The sequence below is a fragment of the Phyllobates terribilis genome, unplaced genomic scaffold (genome assembly GCF_046119375.1).
Source record: "Phyllobates terribilis strain yellow unplaced genomic scaffold, ASM4611937v1 Scaffold_3917__1_contigs__length_68054, whole genome shotgun sequence".
Taxonomy (NCBI): Eukaryota; Metazoa; Chordata; class Amphibia; order Anura; family Dendrobatidae; genus Phyllobates; species Phyllobates terribilis.
Window position 1 is genome coordinate 46,968 of NW_027366669.1, and position 14,937 is coordinate 61,904.

Here is a 14,937-nt window from a genome sequence, read left to right on the forward strand (position 1 = left end):
GAAAGAAATTTGATAAGCAATGGTTGCCAAGCGGATAGAGGGCGTTGGCCGAGGAGTAAGGTTGAGCATTGTTATTGTTGTACGGATTTATACTGTTAGCCTCGACGTCGTCGGAGTTGAACGGAGTAGTATGGCGGTGAGTTGGAGTTCCTTGTGTGAGTTCCGATGAAGCTTCCGAGGGGACTTATGATTGCTTTCTTCATTGTTTTGCGGTAGTAATGACGAGTAGTTATCTTCTAATCCGCCTGCTTCTGCCGTCGTAATTTGCCCCACTGGTTCATTTTCGCTCTGGTTTTGCTCGTTTGGCTTCGACGTGGTTGATTATGATATTAGTCTTCTTGAATACGCGACACAGTGCATATGAATCCTAAGAACATCAAGATATTAATGAATTGGTACATTCCATAACAATGTACACTTTACAATTAGGGCATTCACATATATGCCGTAAATTGAGATAATTTAATTCAATTAGAGCATGCATGTTTATACATTTTTGGTGCAATTGCTGAAACAATTCCATTTTATGCTTTTAGTTTTCGAAAATAAAAATGTTTTCCTGGCCCTAATCGTCTAGTTTAGTCATTACCTCTCTAATTTTACTAATAAAGACGATAAATTTGAGTTTAATATAGGAGACCAATTTGAATAACATATACACTTCATTTAGAAAAAAAATTAATTATTTAAAATTTGATAGAAATGTTTTTAAGGAAAGAATTGGTTATGAACCCTAAATAATTAGAAGGAGATGACCTATATACAACATTTGAATGATTATTATTTTGATGAATCTACAAAGAAATGAAGTATTTTTATGTTAATACTATACCATCAAAGATGAAGCAGTTTCAGATGAGGTGGATTGAAGAAGACGATATTCATGCATAATCCAGCTTGTACGGACTCCATGGGGGGCTCTCCCTTTATAATAAACCAGCGTCTTCTTCATCCCAACCGCCCTAATTTTCTCTGACTTAATCGACCGGTCCTTTTCCGGTCGCCTTCCAGTAACCCGCTTCCGTCGCCCGGTTCGTCCTCGATCCGTTCGGATATTTCCGATCCCTTGGACTGAAGAAATACCACTCCATATCCTTGCTCGGCAAGTACGATTTATCTGCGAATCAATTAATCAGTTAAAAAAACCAGCATACAAATCAGCAAGACAAAATTGATTAAATACCTGGTAATCCCAAGGCTCGCATTTGTAGAGATCGACTTCCGGTATGATCTCGAGCTCAATTTTCCGACCAGTGATTTTCCGGTCAAGATAGTAATTAACTAGCTCCTCGTCTGTTGGATGGAACCGGAATCCAGGAGGGAGGGTCATGGGCGCCATGATTATAGATCGAAGGATGTAGAAGACGATTGGGAGGTAGGAGAAGGGCTCTTTATAGACCACTGTTGGGATTGGGAACTGGTAGATTTTGCCCTGTTGATTGGGTGTTATTAACGGTTGTGCCACTGACAGAGGTTGTATTAGGATGGCATTTGTAGTAAATATGAGGAAGTGAGAGGGGTTAGAGAGGGAAGGAAGAAGAAAATGCAAAGTACAGGTCAGCTTTTGTAGATTCTTGGGGGGACAATGGTGTGAAAACCCATATGAGAGAAGGTTCACTAAATGAGCTTGATATTGCTTTTATAGTGTGTTTGTGATTTTGATGAAGATTTGAAGTGGGAATGTGGTCAGAAACTAACAAAATTCAGACCCCTGCATAAAGGCTCTGTCTAACACGCGGTTCGATATATTAAACTGAAATAGGAATTGGTGTTTCAGTTACTCCTTCCTTCTTAAAACTATTTTCCATTTTTTATACTATTACATTGTATTTGTAGAGAATTTTTTTTCAAATTTTTATTTTTTCAATATATAGAAAAAATAGACATGGGGAAATTTTGTTTTACTCGTATTGGTAAATATTTTAATAATATCTAAATTCTATATTTTTATTAACTTATATTACGTAAAAAAATCCGCCTCGATAAATAGTAAAAAGAAATAACAAAATAGTTTTAGGACAAAAAGAATATAAAAGTAAAGATCAGATGAGTACATTCATTAAAATAAGTATCTCAAACACATATATCAGTCATTGGATGCGAGAGAATGATTGGTTTAGAAAATTCGCAGAATAAGGAAAAGAAAAAGAATGTGATGACATTTTTAACAATTACATCTAAAATTAAGACACAAAGACACTATTGCCCTTCGTTTTTATAACAAGCCTTGTAACCCTATTCATTTCTTCTTCATTCTTGCCACTTCTTCTTCTTCTTCTTCCATCCACGGAAGATTCGATTGATCTCCCTCCTTCCTTCTTATTATCCAAGCCGAAAATCGTCTTCAGCCTCAATCTCATGATACTCACCGGAGTCGAGTTCGAAGCCAACTTCGTCCTTTTCCACGTGAGAGTAGCCAAAGTCTAATTTTTGCTTATACATCTTCCTCCATTGCTGATCTATAACATCCATCGATTCGATTCAGTTTCTCTTTGCTTTGGTGTCTACTGTCATGACCATGTCGTCCGAACACGCAGTCAAAGCTCAATTCATCTTTGCTCTCCAAGCCGATGTATGTTTTCACCATCAACCTCTGATTGTCTCCGGCGGTCAATTTCTTCCTTTCCACCACCAGATCCTCAACACCAATCTTAGTATCTTGGTGGTCAATTTATTTTCTTCCCACCACCAGATCCTTTCGTAGCCACCGGAAAAGCCAATAACACGAGGATTGTGGATTGGAGATTGGAGGATTCCTGATGTCGATGGATTTGATTGAGCCTAGGAAACCATTTCTAAATTGTGGCTCAACTATGACTATCGAGTTTACTAGTTAAGATTGAAGGTTTCGTTAGTTTTTTATGTATCAATCGTGGCTCAACGATTTTGTGTTTATAAATGCACAATGAGAGTAAACTGCACTCCTTAAAAATTGGTCTTTTTAGTTTGCAATTCAAGCTATTTAGTATAGTGACGACATGGTATAGTCTAGATTATAGATTCTTTTTTCTTGTGTGTTGTTCAGGACAATATAATAGACTAATACTTAAGTTAGCAACTTCTTATGCAATAACTATAGTATTTGGTTAATGAAAGAATTCCTTTGGGGAGTGATAGGGAGTTTCTCTGCACCTTCTTGTATTATAATAGAGGAGTTTGCAGACTCGGTTTGAGATAAGATTGATTGTGTTAACTTTCAGTTGAAATTGATTATTTATTATTCTTCTATAGCAACATATTTTGTTGATCTACTCTGTGATGGGATGATTTTGTTGCAACAAGATGGCTTGTTGATTTTTGTTGTCTACTTTTTTTTTGCTACCCAAGCCTGTGATAGTTGTATTGATAAAAATTAGCACTTCTTATACCAAGTTCATTGGCAGCATGTTTGTATACCAGTTAGGGGGAGTTGGGGTTTATACCTTGTTACAATTGTTAAATGTGTTGGAACAGTTGAATTTGATGTTCCAAGAGACATTAACCTCACAGTTCATATTTAGTGATGCCCAGAAGACGAAGAACATCAATCAGCTGCCCCAAAGACCTATCTCCAATGCAGTTGTGCTGGTAAGTGTTTAAACTAGAGGTCAGCTTCAACATTTTGTTTCTATCAGAAATAAATTGCAAATTTCTGCCTTCTGATTGCTTTGTATTGTATTGCAATTTGTCTTTTAATCAATATCTACTACTTATTTTTTTGTCTAGATTTTTTTTTTGGAGGAACATGATCATGTATATTAATGAATTTTAATGGATTGTAAATCTTGTGTTGTGTGTTCAAGTTCAGTAAATATAGGGTGGTTTTGTTAGGTTAATTCCTTATTTGTGAATCATGAGACACAATGTCATTCAACTTTCAAACTATACTTTCCTTATTCTAGCTGTTACTTTCAATATATCAAGATGCAATTACTCTTCTACAATCTCCTTTCTCTATTTCAAAGTTCATCCTTTCATATCTACATAGACGTTGGTACAAATTCTTTATCAAGTTGTTGTTTATGAGCCGGAGATATAAATTCATGAACCTTCAGTCTGAATTTATGAACCTAAAATATAAAACTCATGACTCACAACAAGATTCTTATAAACTTGCAAAATTTAATAAATTTTTAAATAGGTAAGTGAGTCTATAAGTGACCCACAACAACAACAAAAAAATCAAGAAAAATTAATAAATTAGAAATAAAAACCGACAAATTAAATGGAAAATATCACAAAATTATAAATAAAAACAATTGACTTACAAGAAAACACTTATGCACCCGCAATATAAGTTCATAAATCAACAATATAAAATTCATACACATATAATATTAAAGTAATTAACGTTCAAAAAGGTATATATAAGAAATTAACAAAAAACTGCAAGGAATAAAATCATAAAAAGTAAATCCATTAGACTTAAATGAAAAAACTTATGAACCTACAACACAAATTCTCGAGCCTTAAACCTGGAAAAGGGGTCGGCCCAGTCGGGTTCGGGTTGATAAATTTCAGGTCGATCGGGTCCGGGTCATGTCGGTGTTTTGGGTTGGATCGAGTTGACCCAACGGGTCAAGAATGTCATTTTTAATTTTTTTATAGCCGTTTAAATGAGTAAAATATTTTTTGAGTAATAAAATATTATCATATCTTATTTAAAAAAATTATATTATCATATTTTTAATTAAATCATGTGCAAATAATTTTTATTAATGACATGTATGATGTGAAATAAATATTTCAGGTCGGGTTTGGGTTAGGGCGGGTTTGACCCATAGATTTTCGAGTTGATCGGGTCTTAAATCAATCATGATTAAGTGTCTTTTTGGGTCGGGTCAGGTCCTTTACACTCGTGCTCGGGTCGGGTTGACTTTTTCTATATCTAATGTGATACGGGAATGAAGCCCGTTGAAGCCGAATCTAAACACCAAAGACCTTCAACTAGACAACAATGGTGAAAATAAAGGAGGAAACTTGGAAATGACAAGATGAATCAATGAAAGAACAACAACACAAGGGAAATGATAGGAAATCAAAACCAAGACAAACAATAGACAAACCCTTATCCAATTGATGTATAGAACCTGCCTATGAATTAACCTCGACTTATACAACCTTACACAACGGTTTGGTGGCCTTTGTACAAGGAGGAAGACCTATGGTTGTTATGACCACCAATCCTACTTAGAATTGACACCCACAACGCAATCTAGATCCTTCAATTGCACACAAAATGAGGATACGTTCTTGAGACAAACACACTAGTTTTTCCATTAATAAAAACGTACCAAAAACATACAAGGAAAAAGGCTTTTATAGTTCAATGTGAACCGCACTTGAACCGGCCTTTTAAATGTCTAAAACTCAACCAAACCAAGCTAAAAGAAAACAACATGATCTGACCCTAAAAGAGATTGAACCGGACCCAAACACACCTAAATAAACTAAGTGACAATCCTTGTACAAAGCACATAAAACCAACATAAAACAAACATAGAATTCAAAGAGCAATTACAACTTCAATCATCCTCAAAATGATGAGGTTCTTCATGGTCTCCAAGGAATCATGATGGAAAATGCAAGGACTAAGTAGGTACAAAGATGATCCTGCATCATTCCCTCTTTGTTTGAAAGGATTCGTCCTCGAATCCTCAATGTATTTAAGCCAAGGGTTGGGAATCTTCGAGATTGGTTAGGGAAGACCCTTAAGTGTTGCTTCTTTGCCTTGACTCTCCTTGTACGTTTCTGCACTAAAGGAAATGAAGAGGCTGCATTCTCAAGTGGAACCGGTTGCACCAATGGCAATGTAGGGGATGAACTCTCAAGTGGAGCCGGTTGGACATTCATGGGTATCTCACCCAAGCTTTCTTTCACCATCTCTTGGTTGCTCGGCTGGTTTTGTACAACATGGGGCATGGATCCATTATCAAGGCGTGAATCCACTGATTTAGAGGGTTTTACCTTGGCACAAGACACTTGCAATTTGATCTCGGCTATAGTTTGATGGATTACTTGTTGGCTCTTTACTATTTGTTGCTTGACCTTACCCAAGTCATCTTGATCGAATGTGGGTTCTTTAGGCTGAGCATGGGAGGTGCCTCCACATTTAAAAGTGGATCCCATATGGTAGTCCATGGTGGTTGCAAGTGCTTCAAAGCATTCATTCATACTCTTGAGCAAAGTGAGCACTTCCGAGCTGCATAGTGCATCATATGTCCTTGACCTTCTCAGGGCATTTGAGTCATCTATATTCATGATTAAGAACCACTAAACAAGGAATCAAACCAGATTAGAGATGATGATTCTTGTCAAAATCCGATCCCTGTGTTTATACACTCAACTCTCTTTGTGATTGTCCTTTTCTAAGTTGATGTATGCTTTGTGGATATCAAGTACTTTCACAATTCAATGACACAATAACTTCTAGGACACCACAAAATTAGATAATGAATCAATTATGTCACAATATCACACACATTTCACTCAAGTTGCTTGAATTGAAAAGCAATCAATGTGTTTAAGCACTTTAGACTCAAGAATTTAGGAGATTACCTTGAGTGTTGCCCAAATTGGATCAAAGGAGACCCTTTAAGTGCTTAGCCTTGTCAATGGAGGTGTATGGCGGCTTAGGGTTATGTATATGGTCTGTTGATAGGCGTGGAGAAAGGTAAACAACTTATTGAACTCATCCGTAGAATTGGTGAACCTAGCCGCCGATTTGATGAACTTTGCCGGAGAAATGATGAACCTGGTGGCGTTTGTGTTGATCAAGCAAAGCAACACCGAGCATTGGCGAGGTGGGGTGTAGGTCCTTGACGAAGGAGTGATCACTAGGGCTTGTGAGCTATGGATGTGAGGCGCCAAGGGTGTGCCCTGGTGAGCTTATGCGTGACAGTGCAACTCGCACGCGCAACTAGGATTTTGCAAGCGACGTCACTAGGATTTTGCGAGCGAGTGCTTGTGCGCTCAATGAAACTTGCCGAGCTATTTATGAACTTAGCGGACAATGGATGAACTTTTCCGGGAAATTGAGGAGCTTAGGCATGCAATTGATGAACCTTGCTAGGCGAACTCACAATCAAGGTAAAGGGTGAGCGCACGACGCTTGTGCTGTTGAAGAGCGACACTTAGGGTTGGTGAGTTATGGGGCGGTACTAGGGTTTTGGGTGAGCGATGGCGATCGTTAATCGTGAGCGGCACTAGGGTTTTGGAGGCGTCGATGAGGAGAGGGCCGCAACTATGGGAAGAGGGCGTCACTAGAGCTAGCAATGACCGCATTATGGTTTTGCAAGGGCAATGGTGCAACACTAGGGCTAACTTGGAGGGCTAAACACTTGGAGAAGGGAGGGGAGAGCCTTGGAGAAGAAGATCTACACACTTGGATAAGGGATGATACTGAGGCGCGTCTTGGTAGATCCTAGGAGATGCATTTGTAACTTACCCTAATTAGTAACCCTAACCTAGATATGATAGTATATGGTCCTAACTAACTTGCTCTTCTTTTCTTCTTTTTCTTGAACGAGATTATATTCATTTTATTTTATTTTCTCTCCTTTTTTACTTAGATTTTCTTAAATAAAGGAAATTAAAACAAGACAAGAAAATCACCAAAAGAATCTAATTCTAGGACGGTTCTTCACACGTTCGCACACATACTGCAGACTCAACTTCCACATCCAATTTATGATGAATTTATTTTATTTTCTTCCTTAATCATTCATCAACTGCCCTCCACTGCTCTTCTTGTAGGTTTGGATGGTTTTGGATAAGGTTTGAGGGTGAGGATGAAGCTTGCAACAATGGTGGTTTCAAGGGAAGATTGGGCCGGTTTTGTAGCTGATTTGTGGATGTGATGATTCGGCTATGTAGGCAATGAGGAGGATGAATTGACAAGGCTAAACCTTCCCCTTCTAGACTCCCTTGAGCCAACTGAAGCCACACCTTGTAATCAACCTACAATCACACAACTCATGTCAGTTTTTGAACCCAAAATTTCAGATTTTGTGAACCGTGGCCAAGCTTGCAATGGACAACTGCAATGGTGAGGTGATGGTGAGGTGAATGGTGTAAAATGGCTCTGATACCAATTGATACGGGAATTAAGCCCGTTGAAGCCGGATCTAGACACCAAAACCTTCAACTAGACAACAATGGTGAAACCAATGGAGGGAACTCGGAAATGACAAGATGAATCAATGAAAGAACAACAAAACAAGGGAAATGATAAGAAATCAAAACCAAGACAAACAATAGAATTCAAAGAGCAATTACAACTTCAATCATCCTCAACATGATGAGGTTCTTCATGGATCTCCAAGGAATCATGATGGGAAATGCAAGGGCTAAGTAGGTACGAAGATGATCCCACATCATAATGAGCCTACAATATAAAGTGTATGTACCTATAATTTTTAAATAATTAATATTAAAAAAAGCTCTTGAACTTGTAAGAAAATATCCATAAATTAGAAATAAAAAAACTGACAAACTACAAGGGAAAAATATGAATTTATTTTAAAAAACACAGACTTAAACAAAAAAACTTATGAACCCACACTATAAAATTCATGAACCCACAATATTAAATTTATAATTATAAAATATAAAACTAATGAACCTTCAAAAAAGACTATCGAATTTGCTAGAATATATTCACAAATTAGAAATAAAAAACTAACAAACTACAAGGTTTAAAAAAAACATGGAGTTAAATGAAAAACCTTATGAAACTGTAGTTTAAAATTCATGAACCCGCATTATAAAGTTCGTGCACCTGTAATATAAATCTAATGAACATACAAAAAGGCCTCTTGAAATTTCCAGAAAATATTCATAAATTAAAAATAAATAATCGACAAACTACAAGGAAAAAAATCACAAAATTATATATAAGAAACCAGATGAAAAACTTATGAATCCAAAATATAAATTCATGAACCCACAATATAAAATTCATGAACGCACAATCTAAAATTCTACGATGAAAAGTTATAAACCTAGATGGATCTCGTGATATGCAACATAAATCTTTGTGGAGTTGCAAAATCTCATAAATATGTAGCCTATGAGGGATTTGAACCCACACTAACGTGCACAAACACGTTGCTCTACTATTTGAGATAATAAGATATGAATATTATAAAAAATATATATGCATATAAACACGAATCAATAATCTTATAGCACCTAACAAACATGAACATTGCACTTATTATACACAAACTGCATTTTATAAGTTGTGAACTACATTTTACAAGCTTATACGTGTCGTATGCGAAGTAAGGGACAAGCGTCGACACTAGCACGAACAATGTCATGAGTCATAAGGCGAAAGAGGGAGCAGAAGCCTCGACGAACACCTTATATGTAGTGGTTGAGATGTCGGGATTCATGACGTCGTAGCCTCTGAGGAAGACGTACCAGAGCAAGATACTTCCTCAAATGAAAATATGTTGGATGTAGATGAAGTAGTTGATTGAGAGCACCATTTGAGTGTTGACTACCCATACTATGCAGGTGCAGAGCGTGGCACCAAGAATTTTGAACCCCATCACCTCGTCGCCCTGTCAAAATGCTTGGTTGTCCATTGACCATGCACATAAGACGATGAAGATTGTTGTGGCGCTTGGACAACCATGCATAGAAGAAGATGAAGATTGTTGTGGCGCTCAAGACACCGTTGAATGACCCTCCCAAAATCTTTTCCAAATGAAGAGGAGGTTCTGCACACCTTCTTGTTATAAACTTGGGAACTAAAATTGACAACGCTAGGTTGTAGGTTAACTGTTTGATGAAATGACTGATTGGAAATTCATCATGAAAAATAAAAATACCTTTAGATAGTGTTTTGATGCAATGTCTTGATCAAAGACTCCAAGAGCAATCACTAGAAGAGTAGTGAAGGTGAAATTGTAGAGTGACAGGTACAAGTCATTGTATGCAATTTCACCGGAAAAAGATGCATATGCTTCTTAGCTACTCGGTTCTTAAGCATTTCTTGTGGGATAGAGCATAATGTCATTCAAGAATCATCCATAAGTTCATGCCCAATTTGATCCCTTCCTATCTAAAAAGAGCACATTCCATGATTTTAGTACCTGATTTTCCATCCACGAATCCAAGTAGAGCTCGACCGCATAGCCCCGCGACATGATGATAGGAAGACTTTAAACCCTAAACCAATCAAGGATCTGGATGGTACAGAATTCCAAAGGTGAGAAAATTCAGGAATGAATATACCAACGTTGTCAACAATGGCACCGCCAAGAGCTACGCCGGTGCCTACTTTTGCCAAGCATCTACCCCTTCCATCCTCTTCAAAAGGTGCATCCACTCCCAAAGCAGCGGAGATGCCAAGTCCACCTCATTGTTGTCGATTAGGGCTTGCAGAAGAGGAAATTTGCAGGTCAGGATCCTTGCACGAAAAAGGCAATGATCTAAGGAAAGAAACAACCACGGTGGATTGAGTAGGCAGAGATAGAGAAATCGAAGGATGAAGAAGGCGCAGATGGAGAGTGCACTGGACATGCTTATAACATCACAATGCATTTCAGTATTTTCACTCGTATTTATTTGAGTTACAAAAATTAAATAGTAGCATACTAGATGTATTGTTTTATTTTTATTCTTTTCCCGCCGAATTTCGTGAACCATCAATGGTTCCGATCGAACGATCCAGATATGCACTATGTACTCACTTTAAACATTGTACTTATCAGAACCTCCCTCTGAATTATGATATGGAATTGAAACGGAATTAATAATTAGAGCTGAAATCATAACTTATTTTAATTGAAAAATAGTTAATTGTTCAGTATTATAAGTTAAAATTTTGAATAAAAATGATAAAATAACTAGAAAGGTATAGTAACCACAATTTCTACAACTAATATTAATTAGAGAATAAAAAATGAATAATTATATTTGTTAAATTACCTTAAGTTTCCTTAATTTTGGAAATAGGTGGATAGTACATTAACAAATTAAATTCTGCTAAACTAAGTTTGTTGAACTATCTTAATAACATTGATGTTTATGTATTTTACGTTATGTAATTATATTTTTGGAAATTGATCGTTGTGTCATTCCATGTCCTTGCTAGACATGTAATAACTAAGATCAGATGCACAAACAGATTTACGAGAATTTCTACAGGTAATTTTGAGATTTTGTTTATTCCATGAAATGTATAAATGTCTTGTATATTTCACATGATAATTCTGATTTTGTGATATTTTCCGACAAATATCCATTTGTCCTACACATATCCACTACATTAAATAAATTCTTAATTCTAAAAATTTTAAAATTGGGGAACTAAAACCGTCAATCACATGGCTTTAATTGTCTAGATGCGAAAACATTTTAATAAAATCACATTTAAATTTCTCAATTTGAAAATTTTAAGGAAAAATGTTTATTTGACAGAAAATATCCCTAACCCAGGATTACTAGGCGAAATATGTAAAACATTTGATATTTTGTGAAATAGACAAAACTTTAGGGTTATCCGGTGGAATTTTTGACAGATTTTCCGCCAAATACCTGTTTGTCCTAAATTTGTTCAAATCGAGAATTTTAAATGTGATTTTATTGAAATATTTTCTTATCTAGACTATTAAAATCTTTTAATTGATGATTTTAGTTTCCCAATTTTAGAAAATTTAAGTTTAGAATTTTTTGAAATCTAGTGGATATGTGTAGGACAAATGAATATTTGGCGAATGATTAATTATATAATTCAAAAAAAATATCCCTAATGTATGTGTTCTTAACTGGATTGTATTTTAATCCGGTATTGTTTTTTCGAATTTCCGTGGATTATTATTTTCTTAAATCTGTCTATATCTATATATAATACTCAAGCAACGAGAAATAACCTTTATTTCAGTCTCTCATTGACTTAGACCCATGTCATCTTCTCATTAATTCTGAACAGTTTTTAGCGCGCGTCAAATTTTAACAGCATTACTTTTTTGGACTATAGCCACAAGGTGTCCAATTTGGCATACACGTGGCATAAATTATTCTAAACTTGAAACAAAATCTTCTATTTTATATATAAACAAATCTAGCATCATTAAAGAGGGCTTATCAGGTGCGGATTTGATATCTTGTGCGGACTTGCAGAATTGTCTCGGCCTTAGATTGAATCAGATCGAACGAATAATAAAATACGCGAGAAAATAACAAAATAAAGCAAAAAACGGGCGCGTGGAATACAATCGTTTTCTCCAACCTAATATAACAACTGCCCTCTACTCATACCTATTCATGAAAATATTATATTCCTACAAAAATCTTTCCAATATCTAACCTCATTCTAAGACAAGAATTATGAATTCGATAGGTCAACTAAAAAGAGAGCAAAAGCATTTCCATAAACAAGATTGAATTGAAAAATTCAAGAACATCACTTCGTGAGAGATCTAGGATTTGTACAAGTTTGAGTTCACGTATGAATTCTTATCTTCAAATTTGTTTTCCGCCCAAGTTTTCAACCAGCATTAAATATTCTAGATTCAAAAGTTTTGCATTCAAGTTTTCAACCAGTCATCGTTGATAAAATCCATAGAGCTTCATTAAAACTTGCATCCTCTACACTGCGTATGCACTCCACTTGATTAATAAGTGCACTAGATTGCACTCACCTTGGTACATTGCGAAATTCACTATTATCAAGATAGTGCACTATTATTATTCACTAGGGAGAGTGCACTATCATTTCAGTGAGAGGTGCACTACTTTTCATTGAGAAGTGCACTATATTTGTAAAAAGTGCACAATTCTCTCAGTTAGTGTGTGCTCCTCTTCAACAAGAAGTACACTGCATAATATTGCATTAGAGTGCACTTGAATGTGCATTCTATGTAAATGACATCTTTTATGCACTTGAGAGTGCACTAGCTTGTTCTGTAAAATGCACTCCCGTTATGTAGAGTAGTACAATCCTCTACAATGAGAAATTCACTCCTCTATAAGAAGTGCGCTCTCTACGTAAAAATGACTTTTCTCTTATTGAGCATTGTTGTCCAATGCACTCTTAGAGTGCACTCTTCTCCAATGAGATGTGCTTTTGAGAGAATTCACCTATGTGAATGGAGAACCTATTTATTATACAATGGATAATGCAGTACGATGAACTGAGTAGTGCACTGCCTTGTTCCCTAAAGTGCTTTTAGAGTAAGCTGATAACTGCATTCTCTTTGTGTACTTCAAATTTCACTCAATAAGCAGTGACATCCAGTGCACTGCCAATGGTCTCATACACAATGAGAAGTTTTCTTCTTAAGAGTGTATTGGGGTGTACTGGATTGCACAATAACAAGTTCACTACTATGCACTCTCTACTACATAATAAGAGTATGCACTCTTATTTACTACATAGTGCACTACTATTCAAGAAAAGTGCACTTTTATACAATTCAAAGTGCACTATAGTGCCTTTAACAAATCCATTTTATTTTTTTAAGAAACAATATTTAATTAACATTTTACCATGATACAAAATATGTGGTATCAAAAGTTGGTGAAAGATCTAGAATAATTCAATATCCATGTTACTAGGATTCTACAAACCTGTTTGTGAAACCAAACTGGTGCCTTTTGCAGGAAAAATCTTCCAGAACCGAGATAACTGACATGACCTTGCTTGAGAAAGGTCTCAATTTGTCTCGGATTGATCACTTGAATCTGTAGTGGGGCAGAATCTCTCCTTGAGTTGATAAGATAGCGGAAGTGTTGGTAAGGATTATGGTGTTAATGCTGACAAAAGTGGTGGCGGAAGGGAGGTGGTTTGGCCGTGGTGGCGGTGAATGGCCGGTGAAAGTAGTAGGTGGTGTATGGATAGTGAAGCCTCAGGAAGGGGACGCTCTATCAAACTAAGGGTCTTGAATTGAGAAGGATCAAGCTCTACCAATCGATTCAAGTTGACGTAGATAAGAGAAGCAATGGATTATTCTCAACTTTTGTTCTCTAAAATTCAACCTAATTATAAAAGCAATACAAGAAGACTATATATAGTCAAATAACTCTCCCCCAAACCCTAATGGGTTTGTGCCTTATTCTAGAAAACGGGCAGACCCTCTTAAGCATAAGAGAAACACACACCCAAAATAGAAATGCATAAATAGAAATGCTTAAACTTAATAATAGAAATAATGTCGTTAACTAACTAAATGTTCATCAAGGAGGACGCCACGGTCTTGGTCTTATCACGTTTGTCTCAGATCGGGTGATTGTAAGCCAGGATCGCATCAATAACTCATCTATATTCTACAAAAAATATGCCGATGCATGCGAGTTTGAAATACAACACAATACAAAAAGAAAGAGAAGAGATGGTCTTACTAGCGTAAAATATATAGTTTAAAACAGAGAAAGTGAAATGAGTACTTCATACAAGGAGCCAACCAGTGCAGCTGCAAGCTCACATGCACACCAACACTTAAAGAAAGAACAATAAAGAGGAAGAATAAGAAAATCAAACGTATAAGAATAACAAAGAAATATGGATGTATAACTCAGATTGGATTGCGTCGTGCTGACTCTATATGTATCATGTAACCATATTTGAAGACAAACATACTCATCTCTTCACTGCTCAAAAAGATAAACACTTTGAAAAGGGGAATAGAGAAATCAGCGTGTTGCATGGAGATTTTATTATGAACCGTAATCATGCAAATATGAGTGTATCAAAGAGCTACAAGCTATACAAAGAGTTTGCGGATAGTTACAACAATGTTGGTGCAAAAATACTTGATTTTAGGAATTTCAAAAGCGGATTACAAGCATATGTTGAAGGATGTGATGCACAAATGACAGTCGACAACTTCAATAAGAAACAAGAAATTTACAAAGGATTTCGACTATGAAGTGGACAATGACAATGATTTATGCTCTCTATTCTAGATGAACCCGATAAGTAGAAAGATCTTCAACTTCTTTGGA

The 14,937-nt window shown here is 36.2% G+C and overlaps 1 protein-coding gene across 1 annotated transcript; it reads right to left on the minus strand.

Annotated features, from left to right (window-relative positions):
• Positions 1-277: 277 nt before the first annotated feature.
• Positions 278-1,339, minus strand: LOC141248720 (uncharacterized). Its single transcript, XM_073669412.1, is given in 4 exon segments — positions 278-367; positions 833-994; positions 996-1,120; positions 1,186-1,339. Coding segments are annotated over 4 exon segments (531 nt in total).
• Between the last annotated feature and the right edge of the window lie 13,598 nt (positions 1,340-14,937).